The sequence below is a fragment of the Zea mays genome, chromosome 3 (genome assembly GCF_902167145.1).
Source record: "Zea mays cultivar B73 chromosome 3, Zm-B73-REFERENCE-NAM-5.0, whole genome shotgun sequence".
Classification (NCBI taxonomy): domain Eukaryota; kingdom Viridiplantae; phylum Streptophyta; class Magnoliopsida; order Poales; family Poaceae; genus Zea; species Zea mays.
The window spans coordinates 203,389,815-203,413,915 of NC_050098.1; the positions used below are offsets into that span (position 1 = coordinate 203,389,815).

General features: G+C 51.1%; 1 protein-coding gene across 1 annotated transcript; it reads right to left on the reverse strand.

The window, feature by feature from the left end:
• Window positions 1-7,398: 7,398 nt before the first annotated feature.
• On the reverse strand, window positions 7,399-9,256 carry LOC100501507 (probable WRKY transcription factor 65). The gene is made up of 3 exons (XM_008676828.4): window positions 8,637-9,256; window positions 8,299-8,451; window positions 7,399-8,160 (listed from the first exon to the last, which is right to left on the reverse strand). Exons 1-3 carry the CDS (start codon window positions 8,807-8,809, stop codon window positions 7,566-7,568), a joined length of 921 nt encoding a protein of 306 aa, XP_008675050.1. The 5' UTR covers window positions 8,810-9,256; the 3' UTR covers window positions 7,399-7,565.
• Between the last annotated feature and the right edge of the window lie 14,845 nt (window positions 9,257-24,101).

Below are 24,101 nucleotides of genomic sequence, written 5' to 3' on the forward strand. Positions count from 1 at the left end.
ATCAGGTCCGAGCAGGCGGTGGCGTTCTTCACCAACATCATCCATCGCTTCGGGGTCCCAAACTCCATCATCACCGACAACGGTACCCAGTTCACCGGCAAAAAATTCTTGGATTTTTGCGAGGATCACCACATCCGGGTGGACTGGGCCGCCGTGGCTCATCCCATGTCGAATGGGCAAGTAGAGCGTGCCAACGGCATGATTCTACAAGGGCTCAAGCCTCGGATCTACAACGGCCTCAACAAGTTCGGCAAGCGATGGATGAAGGAACTCCCCTCGGTGGTCTGGAGCCTAAGGACGACGCCGAGTCGTGCCACGGGTTTCACACCGTTCTTCCTGGTCTACGGGGCCGAGGCCATCTTGCCCACTGACCTGGAGTACGACTCCCCGAGGACGAGGGCCTACACCGATCAAAGCAACCAAGCTAGCCGAGAAGAATCGCTGGACCAGCTGGAGGAGGCTCGGGACAAGGCCTTACTACACTCGGCGCGGTACCAGCAGTCCCTGCGACGCTACCACGCCCGAGGGGTCCGGTCCCGAGACCTCCAGGTGGGCGATCTGGTGCTTCAGCTGCGGCAAGACGCCCGGGGAAGGCACAAACTCACGCCCCCTGGGAGGGGCCATTCGTCATCGCCAAAGTTCTGAAGCCCGGAACATACAAGCTGGCCAACAATCAAGGCGAGGTCTACGGCAACGCTTGGAACATCAAACAGCTACGTCGCTTCTACCCTTAAGATGTTTTCAAGTTATTCATATACCTCGCACCCACACAAAGTTTAGTCATCAAGGAAGGGTCGGCCTCGCCTCCGCAAAGCCCGACCCTCCCTCGGGGGCTAAAAGGGGGGAGACCCCCTCTGCGTCGAATTTTTCCTCAAAAAAAGATCTCTTTTAGCAGAATTTCTTTCGTGCTTTTTGACTACTTCGAAAAGCGGATCCTGGAAACGACGGAGTACACGTAAGCAGCCAAGGCTGACCGAGCCGAGGGACTCCTACGCCTTCGGGATACAGATACCTCACTCATCACCTTCTGCGATAAGTAACTCGCGTTCGGATAAAGCGACTCCGTGGACCGAACAAGTCTTCACGTTCGGAAGCTCTTCTGCCAAAGCGGTCCTTCAAGCTTTCTCGACTAAGTCGGGGACAGGGCCTCATGGACGGGTGAAAGTACGCGTAAGCGGCAAGGCCGACCGAGCCGAGGGACTCCCACGCCTCTGGGATACGGATACCTCACTCATCACCTTCCGCGAGAAGCAACTCTCGCCCACACAAACATCCCTGTTACCGACGGAAAGTCTAGATGCTCGAAATAAGAGGAAAGAAGACGCGGCTTTACAACGGAGCGAGGGTGTGTTTTCTGGCCTCGGCGGCCGCGGAAGGCACACGCTACAAGACAATCTGATCCTGCAGGCTCGGGTCTTCACGCTGGAGGGGGCCGTAACACCCTCGGCATCGACGACGTCTTCAGCAAGGTCCGACCCAGCCTCGGACGGCGACGCGGTCCGGGGACTTCTCCCGGAATCCGGCCCGAGCAGGCGGCTCGGCCGGTTACCCCTGGGGCCTCGGCCAAGCATCTTCCAAGGGCGCCAGCCCGACCCGAGGCCTCGGCTGATCGACTCCGACGTCGACCCCCGCTGACGGGCAACCCGGCTAGGCTCCGGCCAACCAGGTTCCCATTTTCGAGCCAACTCCGCCTCTGTTCGTACTGATATCGCTACCCCTGGCCTTGGCTCATCGAAGAGCGGCCGAGGGGTCTCTTTAACTAAGCTAGAGGAGCCTCAGACAACAAGGCCGATCGAGCCGAGGGATTCCTACGCCTCCGGGATACGGATACCTCACTCGTCACCTTGACACGGGGCGACTCATGCTTGGTGAAGCGGTTCAGGTAATCAACAGGCGAGACTTAGTGCTCGAAAATGAGGAGAAAACACGGCTCCGTGCCGAAATTACATACATGTTCAGGCCTCGACAGCCGCAATGAACAAAAACACCGGCATTCGAAGTGCCGTTACAAACGGAACTCCGGTTCCCCCCTCCGCAGGTACGAACAACCCCACTCCATGGGGAAGGCCTGCGGAGCAACAGAAGACTGACGAGCGGCTCGCCGCCGCCCGTTCTGATTACAACGACAACCACCCTCGCCCCAGGCGGCGAAGCGGCTTCGGCAGCAACTTCGAGGCAGATGTTACGACAGGGGGGCTCTCGCCCGCAGAGGACGAGAACCAGCCATTCAGGCCGGGAGACGGAGACCCAGGGCTACCGGCGCCCTAGCCGAGTAACGGCGGCCTACCTATCCCGGCATGGCTGGAGGAAGTTCCCGTGAGACTGGAGGATGCCATTCTCCCCCAGGCGTCGGGGGAAGAAAAGGGCAGCCGACCCATGCGGGGACAACCCCCCGACTCGCCTCATCCTCCATCTTGGCCTGGATGACGAAAATCCTTGAGGCCAAGGGAGGGGTAAAGGCCGCAGCTTGGCTCGCTTTCCCCCACCGCCAAACTGGAGGTCACCATCTTGGGTGACCGCCGGTGGGGGGATGCGGCCGGGCTGCGTGATGAAAATCCTTGAAGCCGAACGATGGCTGAAAGGTACCAACTCCCACGGAGTTGCGTTCCTCCAACGAGGAGGCGGAAAGACGGCGGATACCCCCCATCCGGGGGCTTGGAAGATGGAAAGACACGGCGCATAAGGGAGGAAGAAGACATGGTTGCCTTCCGAAAGGGGTCGCCCTCCTTTTAAAGGCGACTCTCCCTACGTGCGCCCCCAAACGCCACGGGCCGAGTCTTCTTCAACACGCTCCAAGGCCCTCCCCTGCGGCGCGGGGGCTGGGTCCCGCATGTCATGCAAACCGGCTCAGAAGCAGAAGAAGCCAAACCGCCGCGCGCGGTGCACACAACCGCCCAGCGGTTACAAGCGATTCCCCACTTTCGCCCAGACCAACGGGCGGAAGGGGCGGGCAGCCATGCAGGCGGCATGCAACCGCGCCAGGTGGACGCGCTTCTCCGACTTCTGACATGCCGGCTTGGAGGCCCAGGCCCACGCGTCGCGCAACCAGCGCGCCAGTTGCTGCATGCAAGCAACCGCACCGCCACTTGTGCCACCGTCGCACCTCTTCGGTTGCGGAGCCTATGCCGCGACTCAAGGCGACCCAGCGCACGACCCAGCAGCGCCAGCCTGGCGCGACGGTCAAAGCGGCCGAAAGTAGGCCGGCAGTAATGGCGGTGGCAGGCGGGCGGGCGCAGCAGTCACGTCGTCAGCCGGGCTCACGTCCCATCCTGGGGCAGCAAGAGAGCCTCCTCTCACGGCGTGAAGACGGTACACCCGTGATCCGTTCCTCGAACGGCTCGCGCACGCGCAACGGCCGCCCCGCCAACCACTCGCCCCGTCGCATTAACTCCGCGGCGGGACAGGCGGCGCCTCTGGCAGGAGAAGCGGACGACGCTTCGCCTTCGCCGTAACAACCGCGCCAAAAAAGGTACGCCACGACGTTCGATTTCGTATCCTTTTCCTTTTTTCCTCTTTCTCTATCTCTTGCAACAGGGACCGGGAAAGGGGGATACCCCGAAAAGGATCCTTCCCTGTGAAGGAACCGGGCTCCGAGCCCCCCTACTGATCAGAGGTTCGAAGGCTGGCCCTCCGAAGGGTTCAACAGTCGCCTCAGATCGCGTGGGCCCGACACCCACTACTGGTCAGGGGTTCGAAGGCCAGCCCCCCGAAGGGCTCCATGGCCGCCTCAGGCTACTCGGGCTCCGCGCCCATTACTGATCAGGGGTTCGAAGGCTGGCCCCCGAAGGGTTCACAGTCGCCTCAGACACCGAGCGAGGGATGGCCAGGGGTACGTTCGATACATAACCGAGGCTCGGGCTGCGCTCCCGAGGTACCCTAGGACATTTCCGAGACCAGCGGGAGCGATCTTGTAACGGAATCCCATCGGAGGGAGGCATCGAGCCCTCGGACCCCGTCGCCAGGGGACCGGGTCCGGCAGATCACCCGCAGGTACTTTTGGGCGTGCCTCTGGGCCCCTAGCCGACCCCCAACGAACGGGGCACGGACGTCCACTCGGATTACCCGCTTGCAGCTCACCGGAGACACCATGTTCGGTGCCCATCGAGGGTAACATGGCACACTCCCCCCCTCCTCCTTGCGGAAAGGCGACGTAGGGGCGTATGTAAAAAGTCGAGTCTGTCCCTGATCGCCCTCTCGCCCTGTGCGGAGGCTCGGGGGCTGCTCTCGCAAACCCGGCTCCGGCCGAACCGTTGACAGCGTCAACATACCAGCCCGAGAGCTTGGGCCCCGACCGTGCACCCGGGCTACGGCCAGTTCGCATGAGGGAACGACCAGACCAGCCGAAGCATTACGCAAGGCATTAAGACCTCGAAGGAGTGAAACCACTCCTCCGAGGCCTCGGGGGCTACACCCGGCGGGTGCGCTCGCGCGCACCCACCGGAACAAAATGCAACCGAGAAAGGCTGGTCCCCTTGCAAAAAAGTGCGACAAAAGCCTCCAAGCGAGTGCTAACACTCCCTTCGAGGCTCGGGGGCTACTGTCGGGGACCATAATTAGGGGTACCCTCAAGACGCCTAATTCTCAGCTGGTAACCCCCATCAGCATAAAGCTGCAAAGGCCTGATGGGTACGATTAAGTCAGGGATCAGTCCACACGAGTGACTCGATCACGCTTCACCCGAGCCTAGCCTCGGCCAAGGGCAGCCGACCTCGAGGGACTTCCGTCCCGCCCGAGGCCCCCCTTTTTACGGCGGACACATCTCCGGCTCGCCCGAGGCCCTGGCTTCGCTAAGAAGCAACCCTGACTAAATCGCCGCACCGACTGACCAAGTTGCAGGAGCATTTAACGCAAAGGTGGCCTGACACCTTTATCCTGACGCGCGCCCCCGGCAGAGCCGAAGTGACCGCCGTCACTCCGCCGCTCCACTGACCGGTCTGACAGAAGGACAGCGCCGCCTGCGCCACTCCAACTGCAGCGCCACTCGACAGAGTGAGTCTGACAGGCAGTCAGGCCTCGCCAGAGGCGCCATAGGAAACTCCGCTCCGCCCGACCCCAGTGCTCGGACTCGGGCTAAGACCCGGAAGACGGCGAACTCCGCTCCGCCCGACCCCAGGGCTCGGACTCGGGCTAAGACCCGGAAGACGGCGAACTCCGCTCCGCCCGACCCCAGGGCTCGGACTCGGGCTAAGACCCGGAAGACGGCGAACTCCGCTCCGCCCGACCCCAGGGCTCGGACTCGGGCTAAGACCCGGAAGACGGCGAACTCCGCTTCGCCCGACCCCAGGGCTCGGACTCGGGCTAAGACCCGGAAGACGGCGAACTCCGCTCCGCCCGACCCCAGGGCTCGGACTCGGGCTCACCCCCAGAAGACGACGAAACTCCGCCTCGCCCGACCCCAGGGCTCGGACTCCGCCCCTGACCTCGGCCGAACGATCTCCGCCTCGCCCGACCCGGGGGCTCGGCCTCGGCCACGGAAGACAGACTCGACCTCGGCTTCGGAGGAACCCCCACGTCGCCCGACCTAGGGCACAGGCCCGCCACGTCAACGGGAAGCGCCATCATCATCCTACCCTGAGCCGACTCGGGCCACGGAGAACAAGACCGGCGTCCCATCTGGCCAGCTCCGCCAGATGGGCAATGATGGCGCCCCACAGGCTCTGTGACGACGGTGGCTCTCAGCTCTCTTACGGAAGCAGGGCGACGTCAGCAAGGACTCGATCGCTCCTACAGCTGTCCCTCCGCCAGGCTCCGTTGCTCCTCCGACAGCCACGACATCACGCCAGTAAGGTGCCAAGACCTCTCCGGCTGCCACATTGGCATGTACCTAGGGCGCTAGCTCTCCCTCCGCTAGACACGTAGCACTCTGCTACACCCCCCATTGTACACCTGGATCCTCTCCTTACGACTATAAAAGGAAGGACCAGGGCCTTCTTAGAGAAGGTTGGCCGCGCGGGGACGAGGACGAGACAGGCGCTCTCTTGGGGCCGCTCGCTTCCCTCACCCGCGTGGACGCTTGTAACCCCCCTACTGCAAGCGCACCCGACCTGGGCGCGGGACGAACACGAAGGCCGCGGGACCTCCACCTCTCTCACGCCCGTCTCCGGCCACCTCGCCTCTCCCCCCTTCGCGCTCGCCCACGCGCTCGACCCATCTGGGCTGGGGCACGCAGCACACTCACTCGTCGGCTTGGGGACCCCCCGGTCTCGAAACGCCGACACATACCTTTCGGTACTGAAATTGAACCTTGAGGGTTGTCTTTGTTCTACTTTCTATCATATTTGTGAGTAATATGATTGCTAATTTATTTGTGCACTATTAATACTCCTTATGCGTCCTGTAGTTACTATTTGTGAACATAGATATCCAAGTTCTGGCCTAAGCAGAAATTTTTATTTCAACAGGATTTTGGATGCGACGAGAAGTTCCACATCACAAATGATAGGGTTATCCACTTGCTACCTGCATACAATGAGGATAGAATTGTGAGGGTCTATGCCAAAAAGCCTAAGTTAGTTAGTGCACATGAAGTCAGCTACTTTGTTTTCATCATATTCATTAGTTTCGAATGTTAATGAAACACTTGGTTCTATGTTGATGTGGTGTTGGAAGCCTTTGAGAATATTCAGATGAGAATGTATGGTGAGAAGACTCAAGTGCATGAGATTCCCAAGAGAAAGAGAATTAGATCCAACTAAGACCTTGTTCGGTTATTCCTATTATACATAGATTGGATGAGATTGGAAAAAATTTAGAAGAACTTTGACTTGCTTGGGATTTATAATCACCCAATCTCACTCAATCCATATGGATTGAGAGCTAACCGAACAAGGCCTAACCGTTGTAGTATCTTTTTGGAATATGTCTTCATTTTATTTTGGAGGATTGATCAAAAACTCATTTGCCGTGTAACGATACTGTTATGGCATCTAGAAAACAACAAGCAACAACCTAGATTTTATATATCATAGTTATATTTGTTGTTATATATTTATATTTTATACTAATTTTTAACTTCTGCAGCAACGTATGATCACATAACTAGTATATATATACACACTGTTATCATTATGCGATGACAGAGTATTGGATCCGTAGCGCCCGCGTGCTCCACGCCGCACGTGGCCTCGATGGGGCGCGCGTGTTCCCCAGCGCTCCCATCCCAACTACCGCGGCGCCTAAGCCGGGCGGCATACGCCGGTGCGTTGCCACTTGCCACCACCGCTCCGTCAGGTGGGCAGATCCCGCTTCCGCGTTCGTGGCGGCGCGAGCCATGTCCCCATCCGTGATCAGGAACGGCGAGGCGAGAAGAAAAATGCCAAACCTTTCGCTGTTTTCTGGTTGGAATCACATCGCAAACAGGACAACCTTGGACGGCGAACGCGTGCACCAATCAACACGGGAGGAGAGAAAGCTTAAGCCAGCAGCCGGCCTTGAACAGATAAACCCCGTGCACCAATCAGAGCTATGTACCAGTGCCTCCAAATCGTTCCGTGTAAAACTTAAAGAGGGGCCCAAAAGGAAAAGAAAAAAAAATAAAAACAAACGTAAAAAGAGTCGAAGGACCATCAGGAGCACGGCGCGGTGGCGGCCAGGCTGAGCTCGCGGCGGCGGCCGAAGACGACGGCGCACTCGGGCAGCTCGCCGAGCCCCGCAAACAGGGCGTCCTCCCCCTGCAGCTCCCGCTCCCACTCCTCCGGCGGCAGCAGAGGGGCGTACAGCGCCGACCGGTGCCACGTCGGGTACTGGTCGAACCACCCAAAGTCGAAGCTTTCGTCCTCCTCGGCCGCCGGCGCCACCGTTAAGGTTGCTGCCGCTTCCGGACCGGCCAGACATGGGACGCCCTCTTCCGCCGGCTCGTGCTCCTCTTCTGGCTCCGTCTCCTGCTCCTGCTCCGGCACCTCTGTTTCTACCAGCTCGTGCTCCGGGCCGAGCTCATCCCGCTGGACCAGGACCACGGACGGCTCAGGCTTCGGCGCCGGCGGCCGCGCGGACGGCTTGCCTTGCTGGTGGCAGCAGCTGCCGCCGCTGGTCTTGGGCTGCGGCGCCTCGTGATTGTGCTCGAAGGTGTAGGTGACGAGCAGCGCGGTGGGGTCCGCGTGGCTGCGCTCCACCTGCTTCCTCGCTGGGCACCCCTTGGAGCTGCTGCAGCGGTAGTAACCCCTGCACATGACACACAGAAGCGCGAAGCAGGTTTATCATCAGACAGACTGGTGCTAATCGGCAGCAACAGTTTGCATGCAGATGCTGATTAATAGGTTCAGCAGAAGCAGCAGCTGCATAGGAGGAGTACGTACGTACCGTGGGTAGGGGGAGCCCTTGATGGGCTTCTGCCCATACTTGCGCCACGCCCACGAGTCCGACGGCGGCGGCCCCTCCCCGCTGGCCCCTCTGGGCCGGTCCCCGCACTCGGCCAGCGGCACCGACACAACCCGCTTCTCCACCGATCTCCGGCTGCTCGCACAGAAATAGACAAGAGCCGAGTTAGCCATCTTCGTAGCTCTGGTTTCCAGACTCCCGTACCAGCGCCGCAGCAGCAGACAGCAAGCAGGTCACGGGCGCGCACCGCGCAAAACACTCGGTGGTGCTCTACGTGCGGGCACGCGAGACGCGACGCGACACATGGACCCCGTCCGTACCTGCGCTTAGCTGGCGGCAGCGGCGACGACGGCGAGGCGGGGAGGTCGCGCTCGCGCTTGTTCAGCCCGGCCCCGGCGCGCGGCGACTCCGCGTCCGCCCCCGCCTGCGGCTCGTCGGGGGATTCCGCCCGCGGCGAATCCGAGCTGCAGTACCCGTCCTCGGCCGACGACATCGATCAGATCCCCCCCTCTCTCGCCGCTGCTCCCTCGGTGACCACGCCCGGCCGGAGTACACGGAGGCGGAGGCGGAGCCCACAGCCCCGGCCCGGACGGATAAAAAGGCGGAGGCAGCTTCAAAGCAAAACGAGCTCGCGCTTTCCCAAAGCGCGCATAAATTTTTTCGCACTGATGGTGGAGAAAGCGGGGCTGTTGGAACGAATGATGGAGGGGATTGAAGGCGGGCGAGATGGTGGCGCACAGGGCACAGATGATGGGCGCTCTCTTGTGTCGCTCGCTTGCGATGCGCGGCGTGCCTGGTGTCTGTTTATGCGGGTGCGTGCGCTAGTGGGCGCCTTTTTTATATTTTATGGGAACGATGCTTGTGTCATCGGGGGAGCACCGGGGTGAGCAGGGCGAGCGATATCCATACCGACGGCAGGCGGCCTGCAGGCGTGAGTGCGTGCGCGTACGCGAAGCGAAGCGATTTTTTTTGTTAGTTTTTGGCGCCTTGCTCGTCTGCTCTGTTCGCTCTGGATTGGATCTCTCCCCGTCGCTGTTGTTGCGTCTCGGAAGAGGAGAGCGACGTGCTCGGGACCAGGCCGTGCGCGGAGGAGCCGTGATTACTTAATCTATCGGAGGCTGCGATCGCGACCGCCGCCCTAACCACTCCGGCAACCAATCATGGACATTGTCCATTTGTTCTGCTGTGCTCATGCTCTTGCTCCATCCGTCCGTGCACACGCACTTTCGTGCATGCATGTATGTATCGTGTGGATACGCCATACGCGTGCTCCATGTCCAGATACGGTGTATCCGTGTATGTATGTATGTATGTATATATGTACGGTACGTGCATGGGCTGTGTGCAGCCTGTGCCTGCGTGCAACCCTGGCCCGTGACACGGAAGCTGCTTTGCGAGGCGCGTTTCTTTGGAGCTCGGAAGGAAAGAACAGAACAGGTACAGCTTGTGAGCAAATATATGCAAGATACACATTTCTGACGTTGGTTCCCAGTGTCCAGCAGCCCCTTGTTCCGGTGTACGTACGCGCCGATTAGAATTAGAATACTGCATGTACATGGGAGAAAAACGGGCTAGATCCCTCGCGTGTAATCGTCCAAACTACGGCAGCTACACGTGGGAGCAGGACTAAAAGAAGCCGGCCTCTCCTCCGTAGGAGAGAGCGTGTACAGCCAAGTTGGACGTGCCAGAGCTAGCTGGGTTCTTCGTTTTCATTAATGGTCCATGTGCATCGGCATCGCTACAAGACTATACTAATGCTGGGAATACTTTTTAATAAGCCAGCAGTCTCATGCTAGTATTATACTACTGTCTTGGCTGCTATCGACCTGTACGCAGCTCTGGTTTTAATTATCTGTTGTCTGACACCAAATGATGCTACCGATCTCGATATGGACATTGCAATATTGATATACTCTTGTTTACGTACTACTAGCTCTACTAGCTCCGTTCTCACATGTTTATCATCCGCTAGTTTATTTTTCAATAACAGATGAAATAACAGGGAACAAACGACGCATATATTTACATTCCTCAGTTCTTTTACCTATTTTGTCGTAATAAGAATATATACCAATAAAAACTTATACTATCAGTTATACTGTCTTCACTACCACCGTGAGAGGCTTAAGCCGCCTTTGAAGATTTATCTGTAGTGTAGAGGCGGTTTACAACGTAAAACTATTTTTTCTGCTTTCGTAAAAGATGTCGCAGCATCCATTGGAAACTATTCTTGCACACGAGAATTGATTCGATCGTGAGCTAGAATATAATATGTCCCCCGATTTAAAATAGTAGTCGTTTTAGTTCTTAACTTTTATATCTGTGTTTAAATAGATAATAGATGATGATAAATCTAGACACATATACAAAACAAATACATTAATTATTATATAAATCATCTAAAAAGATAAAACGAATTTATTTTAGGACGTAGGGAGCATCTCATGTGCTAAGAAATGACATGGAAAGTCGACAAAAAACTATTATTTGCGCTTGTTGCAAATTCCATAGGATGACATGGACAATCCAATAGTAAAAAAACGAGTTCCAACGAAGATCCTTTTTCAGTATTCGATATAAGGCCATTTATGAGATTTTGGTTTTGGCTTTGTGAAAATGTAGAAGTTGAGACTGTTTCATAACCTAATTTTTTAGATGACGTGTGAGCTAGGAGGCTCGGCGAGCTTCCTTTCACCAGAGCCAGAGGGCGCACGGGCAGGCCGCAGGGGCAGTAGGCACCAGGAAGGGCTTTGGGAAGCAGCCAACGAATCTCCGACAAGACAATGTTTTGTGTACTAGACGGTGACAGCTCGATAATTTTCGACCAAAAGTTGTAGAAAACCACTTGTACGATCTTTTCTAGTTTCTTGTGTTATATTGAGTTTTACTAGGTTACAAACTTGCAAAAGGTGGCACGAAGAAAAAATTGTTATTTTGTCCCTTCCAGTTTTAGCTCTTTGCTATTATATTGTACCGTATTTTTAGCGCTAAAATTTTTTATAAACAGATAATATAATTTTTTATAGAGATAATACATAAATTGTTATATATATATATATATATATATATATATATATATATATATATATATATACTACTTATTAAGACTGTAATAGTAGTCGGCCATTCCGCGTTTTGCCTTTCTGATTCTCTCCTCCCCACGCATAGTCCATTCTCATGTTCTGCTACCATTCTATATCTATCATTCTCATTCTCCGCAAAGCTCATTCTCATTCCCCCGTACAAACGACGCCTAGCTAAAATTAAAAAAATACACATGGCCTCAAGGGGATTCGAACTCACGACATCTCAAGCAAATGCTGGCAGTAGCTACCACTACACCACATATGTGTTTATGTCTACATCTATAACAGAAAACACATATACTACATCTCTCCCCAAGCCCACCTACTACCACAATGCGTAGTGGTAGATAAGTATCACCGAGATTCTTGAATTATATTTTTGGATGGAGGGAGTAGTATTTAAAGAAGATCCTTGCATGCAATTTCTTTTGTTTGAATAATGTTTTCAACTTAATTTTTTTTGCATGCGTGACATTTATTCTTCATAATATTTTTTCCATGGATCTGACTTGTGAGTCATTTTTATAAACTAACGCCAAACATGAATCCATGTTTCTTACTTGAAAACCCCGAACAAACATCATTAGCAGGAGGCACTCGCGTTGGGGTCGCTCATCGATGACAAGAAGAAACTTGGCGACTGCCAGTTCGACCTCTAGAAACAGTCCTACGTGGCCACATGTGTCACTATGTACGACAAGCTCCAGCGCAGCCGCCGCTTGGTCGTGGTGCAGAGCGGCTGCTCCGCGCTATCCATCGTCAAGCAGGGGGACCTCATGGTCGTCGCCAACGTCGGCGACTCTCGGGTTGTTCTGGGCACTGAAAGGGAAATGTGCCCTTGGGCTATTTCTAAGTGTTTTGGTGATTTAGTGCCCAACACAAGTGCCTAAGTGTAAAATGGTGGACAAAGTACAAATCAAGTATAAAGGTATGTTTCTCAGACTTAGTACATTGTTTTAGAGACTAATGTATTGTGTCTAAGTGCTGGAAACAGGAGAAAACAAATTGGAGAGAGATAGCTTTGTTTCAGCCAAAGCCAGCTCTGTCTGGGTGCACCGGACAGTGTCCGGTGCGCCAGGCTGGCTCAGGCGAACTTGCTGCTCTCGGGAAGAAATTAACGGCGTACGACTATAATTCACCGGACGGTCCGGTGTGCACCGGACTGTCCGGTGAGCCAACGGTCGGCTGCGCGATCTGCGCGAGACACGTGGCCGAGCCAACGGTCGGGAGGGGGCACCGGACTGTCCGGTGTGCACCGGACAGTGTCTGGTGCGCCAACGGTCGGCTTCGCAAATTAAGGAAGAAAATCCGCACCGGACAGTGTCCGGTGGTGCACCGGACTGTCCGGTGCACCAGGCGACAGAAGGCAAGAATTGCCTTCCTGGAATGCACTCAACGGCTCCTAGCTGCCTTGGGGCTATAAAAGGGACCCCTAGGCGCATGGAGGAGTACACCAAGCATTCCTTAAGCACTCTTGATCACTCACACTCCATTCTTGCGCACTTGTTCGACATTCTAGTGATTTGAGCTCCGTTCTAGTGTGCTAGTCTTTTGAGCTTAAGTCTAGGTCTTGTGTGTGCATATTTGCTGTGATCTTTGTGTCTTGTGTGAGTTGCTAATCCCTCCCTTACTCCGTGCTTCTTTGTGAACATCTTTGTAAGGGCGAGAGACTCCAAGTTGTGGAGATTCCTCGCGAACGGGATATAGAAAAGAAAAGCAAACACCGTGGTATTCAAGTGGGTCTTTGGACCGCTTGAGAGGGGTTGATTGCAACCCTCGTCCGTTGGGACGCCACAACGTGGAAGTAGGCAAATGTTGTACTTGGCCGAACCACTGGATAAACCACTGTGTCTACCTGTGTTGATTCTCTTGTGGTTATTGTGTTTCGCTAAGACTCTTCTCTAGCCACTGGGCAATACTGTGCTAACGCTTAACCAAGTTTTTGTGGCATTAAGTTCAAGTTTTACAGGGTCACCTATTAACCCCCCCCCCCTCTAGGTGCTCTCAATTGGTATCAGAGTCGTTCTCTTCTAGATAGGACTAACCGACCGAAGAGATGGATCCTAAGGGGAAGGGAATCGTGATCAATGATAAGGAGAAGGAGTCATTCGTCAACGAGCCGAAGGATGACAAGCCTACCGACTCGGGCTCGGGCCACAAACGAAAGGATGGGAAGAAGAAGAAGACAAGGCGCATCAAGGAGATCGTCTACTACGACGACAGCGACGAGTCCACTTCTTCCCAAAAGGACAACGACGACAACGACTACGAGAGAAGGAAACCGGTTAATTCGAACTTTTCTTTTGACTACTCTCGTATTCCGCAAAGTACAAATGCTCATTTGCTCTCCATTCCACTTGGCAAACCTCCTCACTTTGATGGAGAGGACTACGGATTTTGGAGCCACAAAATGCGTAGTCACCTGTTCTCTCTCCATCCGAGCATATGGGAGATTGTGGAAAGTGAAATGAAATTTTATAGCTCGGATAGTCCTATGTTTATCAATGAACAGATTCATAGAAATGCACAAGCTACTACTGTGTTGTTAGCCTCTTTGTGCAGGGACGAGTATCATAAGGTGAGCGGCTTGGACAATGCCAAGCAGATCTGGGACACCCTCAGGATCTCACATGAGGGGAACGACGTCACCTTACTCACCAAAATGGAGTTGGTGGAGGGCGAGCTTGGAAGATTCGCAATGATCAGGGGAGAGGAGCCAACCCAAACATACAACCGGCTCAAGACCCTCATCAACAAGATAAGGAGCTACGGAAGCACACGATGGACGGACCACGACGTCATTCGTCTAATGCTAAGGTCCTTTACTGTACTTGATCCACATTTGGTGAACAATATCCATGAAAATCCTAGGTACACCAAGATGTCGCCCGAAGAAGTTCTTGGGAAATTTGTAAGCGGGCGAATGATGATCAAGGAGGCGAGATACGTGGACGACGCATTGAATGGTCCAATCAATGAGCCTCAACCTTTTGTTCTCAAGGCAACAAGAAGCAAGGAGGCGCTACCTAGCAAGGTGGCACAAGTTGAGGCAGCAGGGCTAAATGATGAAGAGATGGCTCTCATCATCAAGCGCTTCAAGACGGCGCTAAAGGGTCACAAGGGGCAGCCAAGCAAGACCAAGACAAAGGGGAAGCGCTCATGCTTCAAGTGTGGTAAGATTGGTCATTTTATCGCTAACTGCCCGATAATGATAGTGACCAGGAACAGGGGAACAAGAGGGAGAAGAAGAAGGCATACAAAAAGGCTAAGGGCGAGGCACACCTTGGCAAGGAGTGGGACTCGGATTGTTCGTCATCCGACTCCGACAATGAAGGACTCGCCGCCACCGCCTTCAACAAGTCATCCCTTTTCCCCAACGAGCGTCACACATGCCTCATGGCGAAGGAGAAGAAGGTATGTACTCGAAACAATGCCCTTTATGATTCTTCTAGTGATGATGAGTCCAGTGATGAAGAAATAGATTACTCTAGTTTGTTCAAGGGATTGGATAGAACTAAAATAGATAAGATCAATGAATTGATTGATGCCTTGAATGAAAAGGATAGACTTTTAGAGAAGCAAGAGGACCTTTTATATGAAGAGCATGACAAATTTGTAGAGGCACAAAAATCTCATGCTTTAGAAGTTAAAAGAAATGAAATGCTTTCTTGTGAACTATCTTCTTGCCATGAGACAATTTCTAGTTTAAGGAGCATAAATGATGATTTGAATGCTAAGCTAGGAGTAGTTAGCAAATCTAACTCTTGTGTAGAACATGTTATGATTTGCAATAGGTGTAAAGATTTTGACATTGATGCTTGTAGTGAACACCTAGTTTCAATTTCCAAATTGAATGATGAATTGGCTAGTCTTAATGCCCAACTTAAGACTAGCAAGAATGAATTTGACAAGCTAAAATTTGCAAGGGATGCCTACACGATTGGTAGACACCCCTCAATTAAGGATGGACTTGGCTTCAAGAGAGAAGCCAAGAACTTAACAAGCTATAAGACTCCCATCTCCGCCAAGGAGAAAGGGAAGACTCCTATGGCTAGTAGTGAAAAAAGGAACCATGCTTTTATGTACCATGATAGAAGACAGTCTTATAGGAGTTGTAATGCTAATGATGCTTTTGACTCTCATGCCATGTTTGCTTCTAGTTCTTCCTATATGCATGGTAAAGATATGTCGAAGAGATATTTTGTTCATATGCCTAGGAGAAATGTTGTTAATGTTCCTAGGAAAGTTAATGAACCTTCTACAATATATCATGCTTTAAATGCTTCCTTTGCTATTTGTAGAAAGGATAGGAAGATAGTTGCTAAAAAATTACGGGCAAAATGCAAGGGAGACAAAACTTGCATTTGGGTCCCTAAGACAATTGTGACTAACCTTGTAGGACCCAACAAGAGTTGGGTACCTAAGACCCAAGCCTAAATTTGCCTTGCAGGTTTATGCATCCGGAGGTTCAAGCTGGATTATCGACAGCGGATGCACAAACCATATGACGGGGGAGAAGAAGATGTTCACCTCCTACGTCAAAAACAAGGATTCCCAAGATTCAATAATATTCGGTGATGGGAACCAAGGCAAGGTAAAAGGGTTAGGTAAAATTGCTATTTCATCCAAGCACTCTATATCTAATGTGTTTTTAGTTGAGTCTCTTGGATATAATTTGTTATCTGGTAGTCAATTATGCAATATGGGATATAATTGTCTATTCACAAATGTAGATGTGTCTGTCTTTAGAAGAAGTGATGGTTCATTAGCTTTTAAGGGTGTATTAGACAGCAAACTTTACTTAGTTGATTTTGCAAAAGAGGAGGTCGGTCTAGATGCATGCTTAATTGTTAAGACTAGCATGGACTGGCTGTGGCATCGCCGCTTAGCACATGTGGGGATGAAGAACCTTCACAAGCTTCTAAAGGGAGAACACGTGATAGGTTTAACTAATGTTGAATTCGAAAAAGATAGACCTTGTGCAGCTTGTCAAGCAGGCAAACAGGTGGGAAGCTCTCATCACACCAAAAATGTGATGACCACATCAAGACCTTTGGAGATGCTTCACATGGACCTCTTCGGACCCGTCGCCTATCTAAGTATAGGAGGAAGTAAGTATGGTCTTGTTATAGTTGATGACTTTTCCCGCTTCACTTGGGTATTCTTTTTGCAGGATAAATCTGAAACCCAAGGGACCCTCAAGCGCTTCCTAAGGAGAGCTCAAAACGAGTTTGAGCTCAAGGTGAAAAAGATAAAGAGCGACAATGGGTCCGAGTTCAAGAACCTTCAAGTGGAGGAGTACCTTGAGGAGGAAGGGATCAAGCACGAGTTCTCCGCTCCCTACACACCACAGCAAAATGGTGTGGTAGAGAGGAAAAACAGGACACTTATAGACATGGCAAGGACGATGCTTGGAGAGTTCAAGACCCCCGAGCGCTTTTGGTTGGAAGCCGTGAACACGGCTTGCCACGCCATCAACAGGGTCTACCTTCATCGCCTCCTCAAGAAGACGTCGTATGAGCTACTAACCGGTAACAAACCCAATGTTTCGTATTTTCGAGTTTTTGGGAGTAAATGCTACATTCTAGTGAAGAAGGGCAGGAATTCCAAATTTGCTCCTAAAGCCGTAGAAGGGTTTTTGTTAGGTTATGACTCAAATACAAAGGCGTATAGAGTCTTCAACAAATCATCGGGTTTGGTTGAAGTCTCTAGCGACGTTGTATTTGATGAGACTAATGGCTCTCCAAGAGAGCAAGTTGTTGATTTTGATGATGTAGATGAAGAAGAAGTTCCAACGACCGCAATACGCACCATGGCAATTGGAGATGTGCGGCCACAGGAACAAGATGAGCAAGATCAACCTTCTTCCTCAACAATGGTGCAACCCCCAACTCAAGATGATGAACATGAGGCGTGTGATCAAGGGGGAGCACATGATGATCATGTAATGGAGGAAGAAGCACAACCTGCACCTCCATCCCAAGTTCGAGCAATGATACAAAGGGATCATCCCGTCGACCAAATTTTGGGCGATATTAGCAAGGGAGTAACTACTCAATCTCGATTAGTTAATTTTTGTGAGCATTACTCCTTTGTCTCTTCTATTGAGCCTTTCAGGGTAGAAGAGGCATTGCTAGATCCGGACTGGGTGTTGGCCATGCAGGAGGAGCTCAACAACTTCAAAAGAAATGAAGTTTGGACACTGGTGCCTCGTCCCAAGCAAAATGTTGTGGGAACCAAGTGGGTGTTCCGCAACAAACAAGACGAGCACGGGGTGGTGACAAGGAACAAGGCACGACTTGTGGCAAAAGGTTATGCCCAAGTCGCAGGTTTGGACTTTGAGGAGACTTATGCTCCTGTGGCTAGGCTAGAGTCCATTTGTATTTTGCTAGCATATGCCGCTCACCATTCTTTCAGGTTGTTCCAAATGGATGTGAAGAGCGCTTTCCTCAACGGGCCAATCAAGGAGGAGGTGTATGTAGAGCAACCCCCTGGCTTCGAGGATGAACGGTACCCCGACCACGTGTGTAATCTCTCTAAGGCGCTCTATGGACTTAAGCAAGCCCCAAGAGCATGGTATGAATGCCTTAGAGACTTTCTAATTGCTAATGCTTTTGAGGTTGGGAAAGCCGATCCAACTCTTTTCACTAAGACTTGTGACGGTGATCTTTTTGTGTGCCAAATTTATGTCGATGACATAATATTTGGTTCTACTAATAAAAAGTCTTGTGAAGAGTTTAGCAGGGTGATGACGCAGAAATTCGAGATGTCAATGATGGGCGAGTTGAACTACTTCCTTGGGTTCCAAGTGAAGCAACTCAAGGATGGCACCTTCATCTCCCAACGAAGTACACACAAGACTTGTTGAAGCGGTTTGGGATGAAGGACGCCAAGTCCGCAAAGACTCCGATGGGGACCGACGGACACACCGACCTCAACAAAGGAGGTAAGTCCGTTGATCAAAAGGCATACCGGTCAATGATAGGGTCTTTACTTTATTTATGTGCTAGTAGACCGGATATTATGCTCAGCGTATGCATGTGTGATAGATTTCAATCCGATCCTAAGGAGTGTCACTTAGTGGCGGTGAAGCGAATCCTTAGATATTTAGTTGCTACGCCTTGCTTCGGGCTCTGGTATCCAAAAGGGTCTACCTTTGACTTGATTGGATATTCAGATTCTGACTATGCTGGATGTAAGGTCGATAGGAAGAGTACATCGGGGACGTGCCAATTCTTAGGAAGGTCCCTGGTGTCATGGAATTCTAAGAAACAAACCTTCGTTGCCCTATCCACCGCTGAGGCCGAGTATGTTGCCGCAGGACAGTGTTGCGCGCAACTACTTTGGATGAGGCAAACCCTCAGGGACTTTGGCTACAATTTGAGCAAAGTCCCACTCCTATGTGATAATGAAAGTGCTATCCGCATGGCGGAAAATCCTGTTGAACACAGCCGCACAAAGCACATAGACATCCGGCATCACTTTTTGAGAGACCACCAGCAAAAGGGAGATATCGAAGTGTTTTATGTTAGCACCGAGAACCAGCTAGCCGATATCTTCACCAAGCCTCTAGATGAGAAGACCTTTTGCAGGTTGCGTAGTGAGCTAAATGTCTTAGATTCGCGGAACCTGGATTGAATTATAGCATACTTGTGTTTATGTCGTTGATCATGTTCCTTATGCATTTTGTTGCTTATTTATGGTGCTCAAGTTGTACAAACACTCCCTGGACCTCACAAGTCCGTTGCAAAGTGGTGCACATATTTAGGGGGAGATGTGTTACAACTTGACCCTTTGAGACTAACCATGTGCTTGAGTTTGCTTGATTTAGTCTCGAAGGAGGATTGAAAGGGAAATGGTGGACTTGGACCATGCAAGACTTCCACTGCACTCCGATGAGAGGGTAACTTATTCCAAGTTCATCTTTATGACCTTATTGCCTTTGTACTCTTATTTGAAGATTTTGGTGAGGCAATGAGGTTCGAGGGCCAAAATCGATCCCGTTTTGGTGCTTGATGCCAAAGGGGGAGAAAATAAGGCCAAAGCAATAAATGGATCAGCTACCACTTGTGAATTTTGAAAATAATAGAGTTAGAGTTTTTGTTTGTCAAAATACTCTTAATTGCTCTTATTGTCAAAAGTTTGTCTCCTGTGGGGAGAAGGTTTAATTATGGGAAAAAGGGGGAGTTTTTGAATCCTTGATCAATTTCTCGTGAAATATCTCTCTTTATGTTTCAACATGTGTGTTTGACTTAGAGATAGGAAATTGAGTTTGATTTGCAAAAACAAACCAAGTGGTGGCAAAGAATGATCCATATATGCCAAATTTGATTCAAAACAAATTTGAGTTCTTATTTGAATTGATTTTGTACTTGTTCTACTTGCTTTATGTTGTGTTGGCATTAATCACCAAAAAGGGGGAGATTGAAAGGGAAATGTGCCCTTGTGCTATTTCTAAGTGTTTTGGTGATTTAGTGCCCAACACAAGTGCCTAAGTGTAAAATAGTGGACAAAGTACAAATCAAGTATAAAGGTATGTTTCTCAGTCTTAGTACATTGTTTTAGAGACTAATGTATTGTGTCTAAGTGCTGGAAACAGGAGAAAACAAATTGGAGAGAGATAGCTTTGTTTCAGCCAAAGCCAGCTCTGTCTGGGTGCACCGGACTGTCCGGTGGTGCACCGGACAGTGTCCGGTGCGTCAGGCTGGCTCAGGCGAACTTGCTGCTCTCAGGAAGGAATTAACGGCGTACGACTATAATTCACCAGACTGTCCGGTGAGCCAACGGTCGGCTGCGCGATCTGCGCGAGACACGTGGCCGGGCCAACGGTCGGGAGGGGGCACCGGACAGTGTCCGGTGTGCACCAGACAGTATTCGGTGCGCCAACGGCTCCAAGGCTACCAACGGTTGGCTTTGCAAATTAAGGAAGGAAATCTGCACCGGACAGTGTCCGGTGGTGCACCGGACTGTCCGGTGCACCAGGCGACAGAAGGCAAGAATTGCCTTCCTGGAATGCACTCAACGGCTCCTAGCTGCCTTGGGGCTATAAAAGGGACCCCTAGGCGCATGGAGGAGTACACCAAGCATTCCTTGAGCACTCTTGATCACTCACACTCCATTCTTGCGCACTTGTTCGACATTCTAGTGATTTGAGCTCCGTTCTAGTGTGCTAGTCTTTTGAGCTTAAGTTTGGGTCTTGTGTGTGCGTATTTGTTGTGATCTTTGTGTCTTGTGTGAGTTGCTAATCCCTCCCTTACTCCGTGCTTCTTTGTGAACATCTTTGTAAGGGCGAGAGACTCCAAGTTGTGGAGATTCCTCGCGAACGGGATATAGAAAAGAAAAGCAAACACTGTGGTATTCAAGTGGGTCTTTGGACCGCTTGAGAGGGGTTGATTGCAACCCTCGTCCGTTGGGACGCCACAACGTGGAAGTAGGCAAGTGTTGTACTTGGCCGAACCACGGGATAAACCACTGTGTCTACCCGTGTTGATTCTCTTGTGGTTATTGTGTTTCGCTAAGACTCTTCTCTAGCCACTGGGCAATACTGTGCTAACGCTTAACCAAGTTTTTGTGGTATTAAGTTCAAGTTTTATAGGGTCACCTATTCACCCCCCTCTAGGTGCTCTCAGGCACCGCATTCGACGACGACACCATCACGTTGTCCAGCTCATCGTCCACCTGAAGCCCAACCTGCCACGTAAGTCGCTACTGACTGGCCATGAATTCTTGTGCGCTGAAACGATGACCGTTGCTGACGTTGTATGACTGTCCTCTAACACGATGTATGTAGAGGAGTAGCGCATTTGGTGGTGCAATGGCCAGGGGTACTACCTTGCTGATGAGCCCGGGGTGCACTTCGTTTTACAGCCCAGCCAAGAGTCATCAGTACTCGGTATGTCGCGCGCGTTCGACGACTACTATATCGAGGACTGTGGCGTCATCTTGGCGCCAGAGGTGACGTAGAGGAGGACCGACAACAATGACCAGTTCGTCATCCTCGTCACCGTTGGGATAGCTTTTGTGCCGGCTTGCCTTTAATTCTCTTCACAAACACACACTTGCCTTTTTGTTTAAGCAAAAGCGTATGGTGGTACGTGTCTGATGACTAACGATGTACGAGGGAATTTCTTCCGGTATGTGTGGAACGTGCTCTTCAATGATGAGACCATGTAAATCGTGACATATATCAAAGTCTGCATGATACTGATGGTTGCAATGTAGTGGTGAAACAGATAGATTATAAATAACAAAATTTATGTATGACCAGAATCACAAATTGATTATGAAACATTTTCTCATAACGGTATAACACACATTTTGTATACAAGTTATCGTAATATACTGTTATTATATATTCCCGTTGCAACACACAGACATTCAGCTAGTATATATATATATAGACACACAACAACAACAACAACAACAATTGTATGTGTTCCGTACTTGGGCTAAATGATGTTATATATGCCATGACCTAGGAGCAATTTTGCTAGTAATTAAAAAATCGAGAATCAGGGCATGTTTGTATTGCTTTCCTGGGCATCCAACCCAGAAAAAAGGTCGTTGACCATTGGCAATTTGCATGTTTGGATGAATACTAAATATTGGTCTGCCGAAGTCGCATGTCCATCTCCTTAGTTACATTTTCTTGCCAAAATTGAGGCTAAAGTTTGGCCATGCATTGGCACAGACAATTTTAGGCACAATCCAAACGTAACCTCGGTCCCCACGCTGGACGTTGGCACGGCATGCACACAGGTACCAGGCATATCCGTTGCCCTTGTTTACGCGATTGGATTACCGCGAGCCCCGGAGACTAATCAAGGGCCCTTTGCGTCCAGTGAGAAGAACAAGTGGGGACTCGAGCCGGCCCGGTGGGCCCGGCGTGATGTGTGGCAGAAGATAAGGTGGCCAGGGGCCAGGAGGGGCAGGTCAGGTGCCTCCCTCGGCCGGTTTAAAGAAAGGTTTGCTGGTTCTTGGCGTTTCATCAACGGGGCTGGTTTGCCTATTGTCAGTTGTCACTGTCAGTGTCAGGTGTAGGTTTAATTTTTTTGCCCCCTCTCATTATTGGCGTAGCTTGCTGCAGCCTGCTGGTGCGCTCATCAGCATCAGCTCATGTGCTTAGCCAGCGGAGCACAGGCGAATTAGCGCCTCAGCTCGTACAGCATACGTAGGGCAGTGCGTAAGCATGACAAACCGATGCACCATGCATGCCTGCTTGAAGAGCTTTCATCGAAAACCGTATGTGTGCACGCCAAGAAAATTAAGGCCGAGGCCCACGGCGGCCCATGCAGTACATGGATTTTGACGCCTTCACTTCGATCGACCGCGGCAGTTAGGCTTGGATTGCGAAAACGGATTCGTCGAATTTTGTATGAAAAAAATGGAGTTCAAATTTTAGCTCTTTAGGCCTCCTTTGGAACAAGGGAAAAGTGAAGGAATTTTAAAGGATTAAAACCCTATGGAAAGTTTTCCTATGTGGTCCTTTGGAACAAAGGATTGAGTTGCAACAAATCCTATAAAATTCCTATGGAATTGAGCATTGTAGTGAGATTTTGGAGGTTTTTTAACATGAGGTCCAACCTCTTGAAAAATTTCCTGTGGAATTGAAGGTGACATGCAACTCTATTCCTACATTTTTTCCATCCCTATGTTTTACTAATCCTCCATTCCAAAGGAGGCCTTAGTATTATTTGGTGTAGGTAGACTGAGGGGAACGCGACCCGATCGCTGAAGAACTGTACGTAGGACTCGGGCCCCGCTGATGGATGGATGGATTGACCGGCCCGTCGGTCGGTCGCTGGAGATCTCAATCATTTGCGAAGAAAATACTTGTTTAATCCGGACGTCGTCACGGATCAGGCCTGATGGGCCGCAACGCACGCGGTCCCGTTTTGGGATTGACATTTGATCTCCACACGTTCTCACATGCAGTGACGAAAAGGACGGACAAGAGAAAAAATATCTTCTTTTTTTTCGCCGCCTGCCCGTGCGTCCATGGTATAGATGTCCAAACGGGCGGCACGGCCCGACCCAGCCCGAGCCCGTTTGAGCCTGGTCTGTTAACCGGGCCGGGTCGTGCCGCCCGACGGGCTGGCCCTTCTGTCCGAGCACGGCACTACACAGGCCCATCCGTGTCGGGCCGGCCCGGAAAGCCCGGCCCACGAAGGAGCCCGGCCCAGCCCGAGCACGCCAATTCACACAGTTCACATTTAAACAGAAATTCACACTTACACTTGCACATTTAAACAGAAATTCACACTTGCACATTTAAACAGAAATTCGCACTTGCACACATGCACAAAACAGATAAAGATAAGTAATATAAAGGATTAGAGTTGTTTGTGCAATGGCTGTCTCATTAAAAACCTTTCTAGGTAAAAACTCACTCCTCGTGAGAAAACCCTAGAAAGAAAAAAAGAGTACAACTCAGCTCTGATTTAATAATAAGTTCATGTCTAAGAGTACAGTTTACATCACGAGATGTCCAGATCACTAGAATAGAGTAGGAATAGGAAGAATAGTAGGAGATTACAATGTGTAGGGCCCTAGGCCCTAAGGGTCATCAAGATAAAGTCCTTCAAATGCTTCTTCAAGGTCTTCGTCCTGTGTAGAGTGTTGGCCTCTAGCTTCTCCTAGTTCCCAATCTTTCATGCAAAGTAGCATCTCTACCATTTCTGGTGCTAGGCGACGTCGTCG

What these genes read in the sequence shown, in the direction of transcription:
- LOC100501507 (XM_008676828.4), bottom strand. Translation starts at nt 8,809, where the DNA reads ATGTCGTCGGCCGAGGACGGGTACTGCAGCTCGGATTCGCCGCGGGCG. An exon ending in CTGCCGCCAGCTAAGCGCAG is followed by an intron (nt 8,452 to 8,636) that starts GTACGGACGGGG and finishes CTGTGCGAGCAG; the next exon opens with CCGGAGATCGGTGGAGAAGC. An exon ending in AAGGGCTCCCCCTACCCACG is followed by an intron (nt 8,161 to 8,298) that starts GTACGTACGTAC and finishes TGTCATGTGCAG; the next exon opens with GGGTTACTACCGCTGCAGCA.